Here is a 15,723-nt window from a genome sequence, read left to right as displayed (position 1 = left end):
GTATGAGGTGCCAGTCAATCGGCTACTTTTGAGACCTATCCAGTCAAAGTAACCAGCCTGGAGGGCACCATACCACCACCCAAAAAATATGCCAGGCGGGCTGGGGTGCATGAGAAACACTGGGAGATGGAGATACAATAAAGGATGTGGTTGGGAGAGCAAGTCAGGGCATATAAATGAAAGCCTTGAAAATTGGTTAGGTTTGAAGGCTGTGGGGACTCACTGAAGAAATGTTAGCAAGGTATTACATAAAATCAGTTCTCTGTTTGAGGAGAACTCTCTTTGATGGATGACAGCTGGATTGAGGGGGAAAGCTGGAGACAGGGGACTAATGAAGTCTATTGTAATTGTACAGGTAGGAGGTGAAGGAGATTGTGAAAAGGCCAGTGGCATTGAAATAGAATGGAAGGCTCAGCTCCAAGAGACATTTCTGTGGCTCCAGGCCATACTGATGTGCCTTGATTTCCTCACTTGTAATATTAAAAAGGAGTCACTGCCACCTGTCTAAGAGAAAGGACTCTGCTCTTCCTGTCTTCCTCTATTATTTGTAATAATTTTCAGAAGGCTGCCCTCTTTTCATAAAGCAGGTAGAGGTGTTTAATGGCTCTTGAAGCAAAGCAGAGCTTATGAAATTCCTCTGACTGGTCACGTTCTGGACTAAGCCCAAACACGATAGTCCTCTCCAGGCCGGAAAATTGCTGAATGCTGTCTAAAACAATGTGGCTTCCCCAAACACCAGTGGCTGGGCTAAACACAACCTCTGATGGTCTGTGGGTCTCAATTAATTCCATTGCTTTTAGCAGTGCAAGCTTATAGCGTTCTCTGTCCTCCCCTCTCCTGCACAGAATTGCTATATCTTTGGGCAGATAGCCACACTGGAACAGCCTGTGACATTTTCTTGCCACATAGTTAGCTATTTGTTCTGTTGTCAGATTAGTCTTTGTCTCACACACCCCAGGCAGAGCCTGGGCACACATTGCTTCCTCATAGGCAGTCTCCCTGAACAACGCTAATGTGTCTGGAGACATGTTGGAGGGAGGATTTTCTTTGATCCTCTTCATTTCTTCTTTCATAACCTTCGCTATTTCCAGAGCACAGTGGATCCCACTGGTGATTGTTTTTCGAGGAAACTGAGCAGATGGAGGGGGAAGGCCATTGACATCTGCATGATGGATTTGAAAAGGGTCAAGAAAAAACCAGAGAATCCCACGGTGAAGGTTTTCACTTCCAGCCCCCTTCGCCTTTGGATGGGTGATGTTCTTAGCCTTCATGTACCAATTGCCATATTTGCTGCAGAAATTCTCAGTCTCATCCATCACTATGTGTTTAATCTTTAGAAAGTCCCCTTGCATGAAAGTTTTCCGGGTCACAGCTTGGCAGGTGGTTTGTTGGCTGTAAGGATGGAAAAAACAGGGCTTGAGGCATATCAACAAAAAGAACACCAGCAGTCATTACTCTCTGGAATGGAATCAGAGGCTGGTTCTCATCTGCAGGCTGAGTCATTGATTCAGTAGTGTGAATACCATAAAACTGTTCTAATTACAAGTTACCTGACAGACAGAATGCATAATTTTACACCTTGTTCTTTGGGGTTATCCAGTTAAACCTGCATGTGAAACTTCTGAAATGAACCCAGGTAACAGATTGTATTATTTCTATTAGTAATCCATTCCTACTGTTTGGCAATCCTGAGGACAAGTTCATTACATCTAAAGGAAATCTCAAAGTTAACTTACACTTCTTACTACCATTTCTTTACTTTCTATCCTCTTTAGAGCTGGAACACAGTTACCTCGATGCACATCATAATTTTTAAGTGCAAAAAAAGCGTGGACTAGTTCAAATTCCTCTAAAGCTTCTTTAGATTTTGGTAAGAGAAACATCAAGAGGATGCTGAGTTCCATGACACATCAAGTAGGGTACCAAATCTACGGGGCTATGCCTCTTTAGAGCTACCTCATTTACTTAGCTCAATTTTCCTTTATAGTATGCTTTAGCATATATGTATTTTTTCTTAACAAATTTGGTTGTTTTTTGCCTCCTTTAATTTGGATCCAAGTAACATCACTCATCCCTACAGATTCCATGATTTTACATAGGCAGTTCCTAGGGCCTTTACTGCCTATGCCTTGAATCATAACTATGTTCTTCTCTTCTGGTTTGGACCGTGTGGACAAATAAAAGCACTGATTCTTAGCCATCTTTGTATCCCTCTCACATTAAGGGTTTAGTAGATATTTGTTGAGTTAGCCTTTTGACTGGAGTATTTTCAAACTTAGCTATAAATCTTAATAAAGAACGTAGTCCTCAGCACAGTCTACACGATCCCTCATAATCTGGCATCTGCCTCCTTTTCAACATTACCACCTGCTCTATACCCACGGTCTGCATGGCTCTAGTCAGACCTACCATTCTGGTTCTCTAGTGTCTCCATGTCTTTGAACTTGCTGTGCCCTTTGCCTAGAAAGCCCCCCCATTTGATTCACTTCTCCTGCTGACTTCTTAACAGTGTGCCCAATGGTCTCCTTCACTGGGGAATATTTACCAACCAACCTCTCGCCGGTTAAAATGAGCATGAGGCCAGGTGCAGTGGCTCACGCCTGTAATCCCAGCACTTTGCAAGAAGGAGGTGGGCGGATCACTTGAGGTCAGGAGTTCAAGACCAGCCTGGCCAACATGGTAAAACCCCGTCTCTACTAAAAATATAAAAATTAGTTAGGCGTGGTGATGCACACTTGTAATCCCAGCTACTCGGGAGGCTGAGGCAGGAGAATCACTTGAACCCATGAGACAGAGGTTGCAGTGAGCTGAGATCGTGCCACTGCATTCCAGCCTGGGTGACACAGCAAGACTCTGTCTCAAAAATAAATAAATAAATTAATTAATTAAAATGAGCATGTCTTTATTATTATACAACACTCACATTGTTTTTTTTATGTCAAGGTCTTCAATATGTTTTCTCCTCTATCACTAAATGTAGCACAGTAGATACCACATCAACAGTGCTCAAAAAGATTTATTGAATAACAAAACCAAACCGAAAATCATAATGATTTTGCCCCCATTTGCTGAATTCTATAATGATCAATTCATTTTACTAAATTAAAAGTTAGAGATTTAAATCAGAAGTGCATTTGCATATTTTCTAAAATTACTGATGCAGAACAAGTCAAAAATGAAAATATTTTATGAACAAAATCCAACTGTATTTAAATTCAAGTTTCACTAGGTACACTGTCTAATTAGTAGAAATACCCTATGACTTTACAACATTACGTATCAAATAGAAAGTATACTTAAAGCATAATGGGTTCATTTCTACTTCTCTTAAATATAAGGCCATGGATTGTGAAAAAAAAAAGTTCCTGGTTCTATAAATTTAAGTTATGCACATGTGGGTTATTTATAATAGCTGTTTAAGGTTGAACATTATAAATTACCTGTTTACAGCTCGATTCCATGATTATTTGGAAATGTGTATATAGTCTGGGCTCTTGCACTTATGCAACTAAGGCACTGCAAAAACTTAAACTAAAAACACAAATTACTTTTGCGGCACTCTTGAAAAGACTGACTAAATATATTTTTGTGTGTGTGCAACCAACTCCCAATACATCGGTGGGTAACTCCTCCCACATGAATAGTCTGCCTACCCTCAGGAATATTTTTTGTCTGTGGTACCTCAGACTATCGTTGTTTGAATGGCTCTCCAGAATCTATGTGCTTCCTCTCATTGTTAGTGCCCCCTATGACCATTTACACTGAACAAGACTTATACAGTCATGTCGTACCTAAGCCCCACAACAAAAGAGTACCCATTCCTCCTCTTGTTACCGGAGCAGGAGTGCTAGGCGGACTAGGTACTGGCACTGGCGGTATCACAACCTCTATTCAGTTCTACTACAAACTTTCTCAAGAACTAAATGGTGACATGGAATGGGCCGCTGATACCCTGGTCACCTTGCAAGATCAACTTAACTCCCTAGCAGCAGTAGTCCAAAATTGAAGAGCTTTAGACTTGCTGGCTGCCGAAAGAGGGGGAACCTGTTTATTTTTAGGGGAAGAATGCTGTTATTATGTTAATCAATCTAGAATTGTCACCAAAGAAGTTAAGGAAATTCGAGATCGAATACAACATAGAGCAGAGGAGCTTCACAACACTAGACCCTGGGGCCTCCTCAGCCAATGGATGCCCTGGATTCTCCCCTTCTTAGGATCTCTAGCAGCTATAATATTGTTACTCCTCTTTGGACCTTGTATCTTTAACCTCCTTGTTAAGTTTGTCTTTTCCAGAATCGAAGCTGTAAAGCTACAAATGGTTCTTCAAATGGAGCCCCAGATGCAGCCCATGAGTAAAATCTACCACGCACCCCTGGACCGGCCTGCTAGCCCATGCTCTGATGTTAATGACATCAAAGGCACCCGTCCCGAGGAAATCTCAACTGCACAACCCCCACTACGCCCCAGTTCAGCAGGAAGCAGTTAGAGCGGTGGTCGGCCAACTTCCCCAACAGCACTTGGGTTTTCCTGTTGAGAGGGGGGACTGAGAGACAGGACTAGCTGGATTTCCTAGGCTAAGAATCCCTAAGCCTAGCTGGGAAGGTGACCGCTTCCACCTTTAAACACGGGGCTTGCAACTTAGCTCAGACCCGACCAATCAGATACTAAAGAGAGCTCACTAAAATGCTAAATAGGCAAAAACAGGAGGTAAAGAAATAGCCAATCATCTATTGCCTGAGAGCACAGCAGGAGGGACAATGATTGGGATATAAACCCAGGCATTCGAGCCAGCAACGGCTACCCTCTTTGGGTCCCCTCCCTTTGTATGGGAGCTCTGTTTTCACTCTATTAAATCTTGCAACTGCAAAAAGAATATATATCTATATATATATATGTACATATTTTTGTGGGTGTGTAGTTGGTAAAACTCTTACGTCACAAAATCCTTTAGGGAGTCGCTTTCACAAACATAGAGGATCTCTTTTGGTTTGCAGTGAAACAAGTCTTTAATTTTCTCCATGATCTTTATGGCTAGGGCTGTCTTCCTGACTCCTGGAAAGCAGTAGATGAATAATTCACGCGTCTTCTGAAGACTCTCAGAAAGCAACTGGCTCTGTTCCATTATGAGCAAGTTGAAAAATTCACAGCCCAGCTGGTCACTCAGAAGAGATCTGGAGGACAGGGAGACCACCACCAGAGCCTGCAGCAAGTCTTCCATTTCCTCCTCATCGGCAAGCCTGTAGGACCTGGGGTAACGCAGGGGGATCTCACCAGGTCTACTCTGTGTGCTGGTCAGGTGTATCAGCCTTGGAATGATGCACACTTTCCCTGTGTAACCACCAACAGTTTGCAGTTTCTGCTTTAACTGATGAGCTGTGTTTCGGGCATATTCAAGTCCTCCAGGCCAATCGGGGTCTATTAAGATTGCATAGAGTACCACGGGGCTGTTAACTGCTATTAGGAGAGCATCACACAGGACATTCTGTTCTTTCCTGAAGCCAATGTCACCAGCCCAGCTTCTAGAAAATATCACAATCCCCTGAGAACAAGGATGTGTCAGGGTCTTCATTAAACCCTCCAGTTCTTTATGATCTGAGAACAGCTTCTTACAGAGGGATTCTGGTTTAAATTGTACCTCTTCCTGTGTCACTGAAAATTCAAGGAATAGATGTTACAAAAACTTACAAAAGCATGTGGTAAGTATTTCTGCAACGTTGCAGAAAAAAATGATACCTGGTGCATTTGGGGAAATAAGAGCTTTCCTTTAGAATTGTGATTCTTAATCAGGAGCAGTTTTACTCCCAGACTCTCCCCAATCCCCAAGGACATTTGGCAATGTCTGGAGAATTTTTTCTTTTATTTTGAGACAGAGTCCCGCTGTCACCCAGACTGGAGTGCAGTGGTGTGATCTTGGCTCACTGCAGCGTCTGCCTCCCTGGTTCCAGCGATTCTTCTGCCTCAGCCTCTGGAGTAGCTGAGATTACAGTCACATGCCACCACACCTGGCTAATTTTTGTATTTTTAGTAGAGACAGGGTTTCACCATGTTGGCTAGGCTGGTCTCAAACTCCTGACCTCAGGTGAGGTCACCCGCCTCGGCCTCCCAAAGTGCTAGGATTACAGGCATGAGCCACCATGCCCCGCCTGAGAATTTTTTATTGTCACAATTGGAGGGGAGCTACTGGTATGTAGCAGGTACCAGATAGGAATGCTGCTAAGTATTCTACAATTCACAGGGCTGTCCCTCCCCCAGCAAAGAGTTATCTGACTCAAATGACAATAGTGCTAAGGTTGAGAAACCCTGCTTTAGAAGAAGTTCAGATAACCCAATGGCTCCTTCTGCACTGGAAAGCTAGGGGCAGTTTTTTGATGGCTGAGACCTGAGAAATTCCCTGCACTCTCAAATTTGGAAAACAAAAGCCATATGTTATGAGAAGTTGGAAGGCACACAGAAATAGTAATAGTGGGAATCAGATGACTGGAAACAAGGGTCAGATATATAGATATATAAATATTATATATAATTATATATTACATATAATTATATATAACAATTATATAATAAATTAATAATAATAAATATTTAATAATTATTATTAAATAAGTATATATGTGACCCTTGTTTCCAGTCATACGTATTATATATATGTAATATATATATGTAAAATTTCAGGATCATTATGTCTGCTAAGTCCTTCATTTGACCTTCCATAAGGAGAAACACTTGAACTCATTGCTACTAATACCTCCCAACTCAATTTTAGAAAAGAAATAGTCCCCTAAGTTGAAATCAAGAGGGAATACCTGGAAACAAATGTCGTTGCAGAGCCTCCTTAAATTCGTGGACTTTTATGGGATATCCGGGACTTTTTCGTGCAGATGAAGCTGATGAAATCAGGCCAGAGTTGTAGTCTGTGCCCAAACTGGAAGGAGCTAGACAATTACATGGAAAGTTGTTTCAGACAAAACATAAAAAGTAAAAAAAAAAAAAAGCCTCTTTTTTTTGACTCTTCTTACTGGAGACCTGTGACGTGCATGGGTGCCTGAGCAGTCGTACTTACTATGCCTCAGACAGCTCCCATATGTCAGGAAAGGAAGTCTGGGGTTTCCTGCAGGGGACATATCACACATATTCTAAGTCACCGTGTGACTCGGCTTGAGCAAGTCATTTCACCTGTCACGCAGGAGTGAAGTAATAATCCCTAAGCTTCCTTTCCATGATAATATTCTGACTCCAGGTTATCTCTAAGAAGAAAAGGCATCTAGTGGGGATCAGCAAGGATTAAAGCACAGTATTTTAAAAATGGTGTTGGCCAGATGTGATGGCTCACGCCTGTAATCCCAGCACTTTGGGAGGCTGAGGTGGGTGGATCACCTGAGGTCAGAAGTTCAAGACCAGCCTGACCAACATGGTGAAATCCCGTCCCTACTAAAAATACAAAAATTAGGCTGGGCACGGTGGCTCATGCCTGTAATCCCAGCACTTTGGGAGGCCGAGGCAGGTGGATCATGAGGTCAGGAGATCAAGACCATCCTGGCTAACACGGTGAAACCCCGTCTCTACTAAAAACACAAAAAATTAGCCGGGCATGGTGGCGGGTGCCTGTAGTCCCAGCTATTCGGGAGGCTGAGGCAGGGGAATGGCGTGAACCCAGGAGACAGAGCTTGCAGTGAGCCGAGATCGCGCCACTGCACTCCAGCCTGGGTGACAGAACGAAACTCTGTCTCAAAAAAAAAAAAAAAAAAATTAGCTGGGCATGGTGGTGTGCCTGTAATCCCAGCTACTCAGGAGGCTGAGGTGGGAGAATTGCTTGAACCTGGGAGGCGGAGGCTGCAGTGAGCTGAGATCGTGCCACTGCACTCCAGCCTAGGCGACAAAGCAAGACCCTGTCTCAAAAAAAAAAATGTTGTTACAGTTGTTTATGTCCCCATCTAAGGTTAGATGGAATCAAAAGTGGCAGGATCTTTAGGCGAGAGGAGGAGAGAAGTGAACTCAAACAAATTAAGAGAAAGAATGACCCAATAAAATTCTCTAATCACTCAAGTCTTGATGAAATTTGGAACATACTGGCCGTGAAGGCAAGCAGATAGGCGTAGTTCAGCCTATAGTCCTTTATGGATTGATTAGGAATCACCAAGGCTGATTCCAAGCAAAACTGAAAGGTAAGTGAGAACACCAGGGGTCCTGCTCCCCCAGCACCCCCTTGCTCTAGCATCTCCTTTTGCATCATTTTCCCCCACTTGGTGGTGCCCTAAGCCCAGTGGCTTAAGGTAATTAGCTCCTAATGCTACTGAAACAACTCAAATTTGTCAACAATGTTTTGCTTGAAAGAATTAGTGGATTAGTGGAGTCATTTATTTATTTTTTTTATTTTTTATTTTTATTTTTTTTGAGACAGGGTCTCGCTCTGTTGCTTAGGCTGGAGTGCAGTGGGGTGATCTCGGCTGGCTGCAACCTCCACCTCCCAGGCTCATGCAATCCTCCCACCTCAGCCTCCCATGTAGCTGGGACTACAGGTATACACCAACACGCCTGCCTAATTTTTATATTTAGGGGAGAGATAGGGCTTCGCTATGTTGGCCAGGCTTGTCTCAAACTCCTGGGCTCAGGCAATCTGCCCACCTTGGCCTCCCAAAGTGCTAGGACTGCGCCCGGCCTCAGAGTTACTCTTAAATGGTGTTTCTCTAGAATATCATCTCTAAAATGAGGCTATTCCAATTTTGACTGGGATGATCAGCCTGCATAATTTTTTCAACAGGTTTATAGAGAATAAAAGGAGACCTTTCCTAACTCATGGCTGATGGCATACTGTAACTTCCTTTAAAAGTTGCTTAGGCTGGTCAGGAGTGGTGGCTCACACCTGTAATCCCAGCACTTTGGGAGGTTGAGGTGAGCTGATCACTTGAGGTTAGAAGTTCAAGACCAGCCTGGGCAACATGGAGAAACCCCATCTCTATTAAAAACACAAAAATTAGCCGACATGGTGGTGTGTGCCTGTAATCCCAGCTACTTGGGAGGCTGAAGCATGAGAATCACTTGCACCTGGGAGATGGAGGTTGCAGTGAGCCAAGATCACACCACTGCACTCCAGCCTGGGTGACAGAGTCTAAAGAAAAAAAAGTTGTTTAGGCCATAGAATCCAAACATTTCTTGACCTCAAACAGTTTATATTCTGAGTCTTTGGAGCTAAAAATGTTAGATAAGGAATACTGTAATGGGAGAACACTTATAAGCAAAATAAATTTCTATTTTTTAACTAACATATATGATCAAATACCCACAAAAGGCAGAGAAAGGGGTTCCTCCCTGCTAATGGGGACAATGACTTCACTTCCCTTTACCTGACTGAGTATCCAGCATCATGACCACCCACTGCTCAGCTGTCAGCCGTGTGACAGAATTGTCTTTCACGATCCAGGAATCTGGGGCCTCTGCAAACACCACGCAACAGAAGGGCTCCACTTGAATCACACAGACATAACCATCCAGGACATCTTTTTGGTACACATTCAGGATTTTTGTAGTGAAATTTACCTTTGGCTTCTCACAGCAGAAGTGGAATGTAGGCAATTTTTCTATGCAGTTTTCAATTTCTTTTTTTAATAAGTCAGGATTCACTTTTTCCCACTTACATCCAACCACTTCTTTGCTCTTATCATCCACCCCAATGAGGACATATCCCCCTTGAGTGTTGGCAAATGCAGAAACATAACGAGGAAGCATTTCTTTAATCCGAGGTATGACTTTTTTGGTGGTGAACCTTTTAAATTCGACATGTGTTGACTCAGTAAAGTTGAGTTTCTCCTTATACATGAGTTTGTCCTTTTTAAAAAATTCTGAAGCCAATATCCTCATATCTTCCTCTTCCTGAATGTATCTATTGAGAACCTGCTGAGGATGCAACTTCTTCACCCTTGGTCTTCGTCTTTGGGCTCTAAACCCCTTCTCTCTGAGAAGCTCCAGGGCACTGCTAGCACTCAAGTTGATGGCAGAAGTCACATCTCTCTGATATAAATTGGAGCGCAAGCTGCAAATCCTTAGTGGAAGGCTGAAAACATCTGGGCTCCATGACTTCACAAAAATCAGGAGATTGTGCCCCTGCTGCATGTAGTCAAGGTATTTCTGTGAACCTGAAGGAAGGAGCTTTTGAAAAGAAGTTTCCAAATCCTGTCCCAGCCCATGGCATTGATAACTATAGGTTTTATCATCAATCTCTGCTTTGATCACACCTCCTCCAGAATTTAACAGTGCACATATAGCCCGGATAATTCTAGAATTCTCAGATCTTTTCAAACAACTGTTGGTCATCTTCTTCCTGTTTTCTTCTCCAAAAATCACTCTGCCCACATCTACTATTACCTCAGGATAGGGCATTTCAGTATCAGTCTTGAGATTCTCCATTTCAGCAGCCCCTCTGTGCTCCAAACAATAAAAGAAAGGAGTTCCTATAATCAGGACAGAAATATTGTTTCTATATTAACAAGAATTCCAAAGATTACAATATTTTCTTCAAAACTATCAATTACTGGAGATACATTTTAATGTTGGAAATCATCTCTCTATATATGTATATTTGTTGTTGTTGTTGTTTGTTTTGGGTTTTTTAGTTTTGTTTGCTTGTTTGTTTTTGAAATAGGATCTTGCTGTGTTGTGCAGGTTGGAGTGCAGTGGCACAATAATAGTTCTCTGCAACCTCAGCCTCCCAGCTCAAGTGATTCTCCAACTTCAGTCTCCCTAGTAGCTGAGACTACAGACACGTGCCACCATGCCTGGCTAATTTTTCTTTTTCTTTTTCTTTCTTTCTTTTTTTTTAAGAGATGAAGTCTTGCTATGTTGCAATCCTCCTGCCTGGGCCTCCCTCCCAAAGTGCTGGGATTACAGATGTGAGCCACCGCACCCAACTGGAAATTATCTTTGATACTGCTGTTTTCTAATCACTTTGCCAAATATCCTTAGCCTTGCCAGAATAAGTAGGCATGGATAAAGGTGAATGCTTAATATTTGTCATAATGGAAAAATTAAATTGCTAACATTTTCAGCCATTTTGCATTTCAAATCAGGAAACACCAACACTGAGCCCGGATATAAAGGGCATGAGTTGGCACAGGAGCCCAGGAAGGTATTAGAGAATATGCAGAAATAGAAGTTGAAGTGAGAAGACGCTCTTATTTATAATTCAAAAAGGGAAGAAAGGAAGGCACTAGAGAACTAAGGAAGTATCATTTTGTAGTATATGTACTGTAGAAGATCTTGCTATAAACACAAACATAGGCTGGGTGTGGTAGCTCACATGTCTAATCTCAGCACTTTGGGAGGTGGATGTGAGAGGATTGCTTTCGGCCAGGAGTTGAGACCAGCGTGGACAACAGAGCAAGACTCCATAACTACAAAAGATTTTTAAAAATGTTAAACATTAGGCAGGTGTATGGTGGTGCACACCTGCAGTCCCAGCTACCTAGGAGGCTGAGGTGGGAGGATCTCTTGAGCCCAGGAGTTTGAGGCTGCAGTGAACCATGATCGCACCACTGCACTCCAGCCTGGGCAGCAGAGTGGGACTCTGTCTAAAAAAATAAAAATAAAAGTAAATAAATAAAATTCGATATTTTTATGTATTATTTCATACACTTTGAAAAGCTTTATTTTACTCCTGAAAGAATGTCAGTTGATACCAAATGCAGAAACCTTTTAACTCTTCACATGTTCTAAATCTCAAAAGTACATTGCCTCATATGTAGTGTGATGTGACAGCAGCATTTTCCTTCCCTTCTAATAGTTCTGCCCTGTGCTGTGGAAACCTCTAAGACTTGGAAAAGAACACGAGATTTTGGGGCATGGTAACTAAACTATTGTCACCCTTCTTTTGCTTCCTAGACCAGAAAACAGCCACCTAAACTGAAATTTGAGCTCTGAAACAAATATTTCAGAAAAGATCTGCTTACCTTTAGTTAATTGCAAAACAAAATATTTGCTAATTCAACCAAAATTCTTCCTCTAGGAGAAGAGAACCCATCTTTCTGTGTGATCTTTGCAAAACAGGGGCCCTGTGGGTGTTGTATGTACTCACCAAGAGGAAGAAAGCAGGCATCCGGCAAGACATGTGCACTCCTCTGACATCAGTTTGTTCTTGGTTGCCTTCTCACTTCCTTCAGGAAAACCAGAATCAACCTGGGGAATTCTTTTTAGAATGTGAGCCTCTTCTATAGGTACATGTAAATGTAGTATTTTATGGCTCCTTAGGGTAATTTCCCATAACATTCTATTTATATGATAGAATCACAGAAGTGTTGGAAAGGACTTTAAAGATCCTCCAGTCCAACAATCTATCGGATTCTAAAATCTCCTCTTTAATATTCCCAACTCCCAACAAGTTGCTATGCAAACCTCCAGCAACAAGCAACTCACTACCTATCAAATAGTCCCTCTAGTCCCTTCTAGTTTCTGACATCTGTGTTAGAAATGGTCTCCTTACTTTAAGCTGCAATTTGTCTCCCCATAACTTCCACTGATGGGACCCACAAAACAAATCTAATTGATTTTGAATAGCAGACCCTATGGTCTCGTGACTCCTAAGTCTCATCAATGTTATTTGAATGCTGATAACAATTATGGTAAATACAACATTTACTGAGATTCTAGCTCCAGATGAATAGCCTTTCCACATTTCCCAGATTTTTTTTTTCTTTTTTTGAGACAGAGTTTTGCTCTGTGCCCAGGCTGGAGTGCAGTGACGGGATCTCTCGGCTCACTGCAACCTCCATCCCCCAGGTTCGAGTGACTCTCCTCCTCAGCCTCCAGAGTAGCTGGAACTACAGGCAAGAGCCACCACTCTCAATAAATTTTTGTATTTTTAGTAGAGATGGGGTTTCACCACGTTGGCCAGGCTGGTCTCGAACTGTTGACCTCAGGTGATCCACCTACCTGAGCCTCCCAAAGTGCTGGGATTACAGGGACGGGCCACCACGCCAGGCCTTCCCAGAATTTTTTACTCATTTTCCTTTACAAATTTTCCCTAAATACTATTTTACTAATCCCTCATGCCCTCAGATGTAGACTGCACCTAAAATTAGATAAATGAGATTTTTTTAAGAATTTTTTTGTTTGTTTTTTTTTTTACCTATGCTCTTGTGTTTCCTCTTGCTGCTTCAGTTTCACATCTGGCTGTGGTCTGAATGTTTGCTTCTGTCACAGCCCCTTTTGCCCTTTGATATTAGCCTGGGAGGAGCAGACTTCCCACTTCTTCATAACACTGACATACTGAGGAAGGCCGATAAGGACTCATGAAGAGCCTGTGACAGGGCAGATTAGCAGGCCAGGGTCTGACCTCAGGGAGTGAATGAGGTCCTAATGAGAAAATGCAGGGGTGAATGGAAAAAGTTAAACTTAGCACTTCTAAGAGACTGAGCTTCATTTCCACATATCATACATGTACCTTCAGCGCTGGAAAATTTTGTGTGCAAAGCTTTATTTTTATTTTAAATTAGGCTGTCCTGTACATATTCATTGTGGGCAATATTAACCTATTTCATTACCTCCTAAATGGTTTGTTCTATTCTATTTACTTTTATTCTTTTTCCTACTTTTCATCTTTGTTAAACACAAGACCCAGCCTAGAAAAATCCTCATAGATTAGGAGCTGGCTATCCCTGGGTAGGAGGATTAAAGGTAATTTTTCAATTAATTTATTTTTCTTCCGTTTATTATCTTTAACCGATCTGTATTTTTAATGGTTTACAATGAGTATAAATTGTTTTTCATAATTAAAAAACAATTGGTAAAAACCAACAGATGGGCTGGGTGTGGTGGCTCATGCCTATAATCCCAGCACTTTGGGAGGCCTAGGTGGGTGGATCATCTGAGGTCAGGAGTTCGAGACCAGCCTGACCAATATGGTGAAACCCTGTCTCTACTAAAAATACAAAAATTAGCCTGGTGTGGTGGTGTGTGCCTGTAATCCCAGCTACTGGGGAGGCTGAGACAGGAGAATTGCTTGAACCTGGGAGGCAGAGGTTGCAGTGAGCCGAGATCATGCCATTGCATTCCAGCCTGGGCAACAGAGGGAGACTCCATCTCAAAAAAAAAAAAAAAAGAAAAAGAAAAGAAAACCCAACAGATGCTGGGGGCAGTGGCTCCTGCCTGTAATCCCAGCATTTTGGGAGGCCAAGGCAGGCAGATCACCTGAGTCAGGATAAGACACCTGCAAAGGAAAACCCCTACAGAAATACAAAAATAGCTTGGCATGGTTGGCACCTGTAATCCCAGCTACTGGGAGGCTGGACAGGAGAATCACCTGGGAGGTCAGGCGAGTTGCATGATCCAGCCTGGCACAAACCATGAAGAAGAAAAAAAACCCAACCGGTCTCCTGTACCTAGCAAAGGAGATCACTAGTCAATTCAAGACAGCTGGCCATGGTGAAGCCTTAGATACAAATAGCTGGTGGTGGGCACCTGTAATCCCAGCTACTGGGGAGGCTGGGACAGGAGAATTGCTTGAACCTGGGAGGCAAAGGTTGCAGTGAGCCGAGATCGTGCCACTGCATTCCAGCCTGGGTGACAAAGCGAGACTCCATCTCAAAAAAAAACAGATGCCAGGTGCAGTGGCTCATGCCTGTAATCCCAGCATTTTGGAAGGCCGAGGCAGGTGGATAACGAGGTCAGGAGTTCAAGACCAGCCTGGCCAACATGGTGAAACCCCGTCTCTACTAAAAATACAAAAATTAGCTGGGCACGATGGCAGGGGCCTGTAATACCAGCTACTCAGGAGGCTGAGGTAGGAGAATCACTTGAATCTGGGAGGCGGAGGTTGCAGTGAGCCGAGATTGCGCCACTGCACTCCAGCCTCCAGCCTGGGAGACAAAGCGAGACTCCATCTCAAAAAAGAAAAAACAACCAACAGATGGGAGGCAGTTAGTTATCTTATTTGAGGACGATGGCTAAACTGGGTCAAGCTTTGATACACACAAAAGGGGAGGAGGCAATGTGATCACAGAAGCAGAGATGGAGTGATGCAGCTATAAGCAAAGGAATGCCAGCAGCTACCAGAAGCTGGAAGAGTCTCCCCTGGAGCTTCTGAAGACAGCAGGTCCATGGCAACACTTTTTTTTTTTTTTTTTTGACATAGTCTTGCTCTGTTGCTCAGGCTGGAGTGCAGTGGTGCAATCTCGGCTTACTGCAACCTCTGCCTCCCAGGTTCAAGCAATTCTCCCACTTCAGCCTCCAGTGTAGCTGGGATTACAGGTGCACACCACCATGCCTGGCTAATTTACATATTTTTAATAGAGGCGGGGTTTCGCCATGTTGGCCAGGATGGTCTCGAACCCCTGACCTCATGTGATCTGCCTGCCTCAGCCTCCCAAAGTGCTGGGATTACAGGTGTGAGCCACCATGCCCGGCCCATGCCAACACTTTGACTTCAATTCAGTGAAACTGATGTTGAACTTCTAGCTGTAAAAAAAAAAACAAAAAACGCAAAAACAAAAATAACCAAATGAATGGAGCTGGAGGCCATCATCCTTAGCAAACTAATACAGGAACAGAAAACCAAATACTGCATGTTCTCACTTATAAGTGGAAGCTCAGTGATGAGAACACATGGACACAAAGAGGGTAACAACAGACACTGGGACCCACCTGAGGTGGGAGGAGGGAGAGGAGCAGAAGAAATAACTATTGGGTAGCAGGTTTAATACCTGGGTAATGAAATTATCTATACAACAAACCCCCGTG

General features: G+C 42.9%; 1 protein-coding gene across 1 annotated transcript; it reads right to left on the bottom strand.

Annotated features, from left to right (window-relative positions):
- Nucleotides 1-443: 443 nt before the first annotated feature.
- Nucleotides 444-10,424, bottom strand: SLFN14 (schlafen family member 14). Its single transcript, XM_003281363.3, has 4 exons — nucleotides 9,342-10,424; nucleotides 6,804-6,932; nucleotides 4,935-5,649; nucleotides 444-1,392 (listed from the first exon to the last, which is right to left on the bottom strand). Exons 1-4 carry the CDS (start codon nucleotides 10,399-10,401, stop codon nucleotides 558-560), a joined length of 2,739 nt encoding a protein of 912 aa, XP_003281411.2. The 5' UTR covers nucleotides 10,402-10,424; the 3' UTR covers nucleotides 444-557.
- Nucleotides 10,425-15,723: the final 5,299 nt, after the last annotated feature.

This window comes from Nomascus leucogenys, unplaced genomic scaffold (assembly GCF_006542625.1).
Source record: "Nomascus leucogenys isolate Asia unplaced genomic scaffold, Asia_NLE_v1 Super-Scaffold_391, whole genome shotgun sequence".
Classification (NCBI taxonomy): Eukaryota; Metazoa; Chordata; class Mammalia; order Primates; family Hylobatidae; genus Nomascus; species Nomascus leucogenys.
The sequence above is the reverse complement of the archived record's forward strand: the minus strand, read 5'-3'. Positions and strand labels throughout refer to the sequence as shown.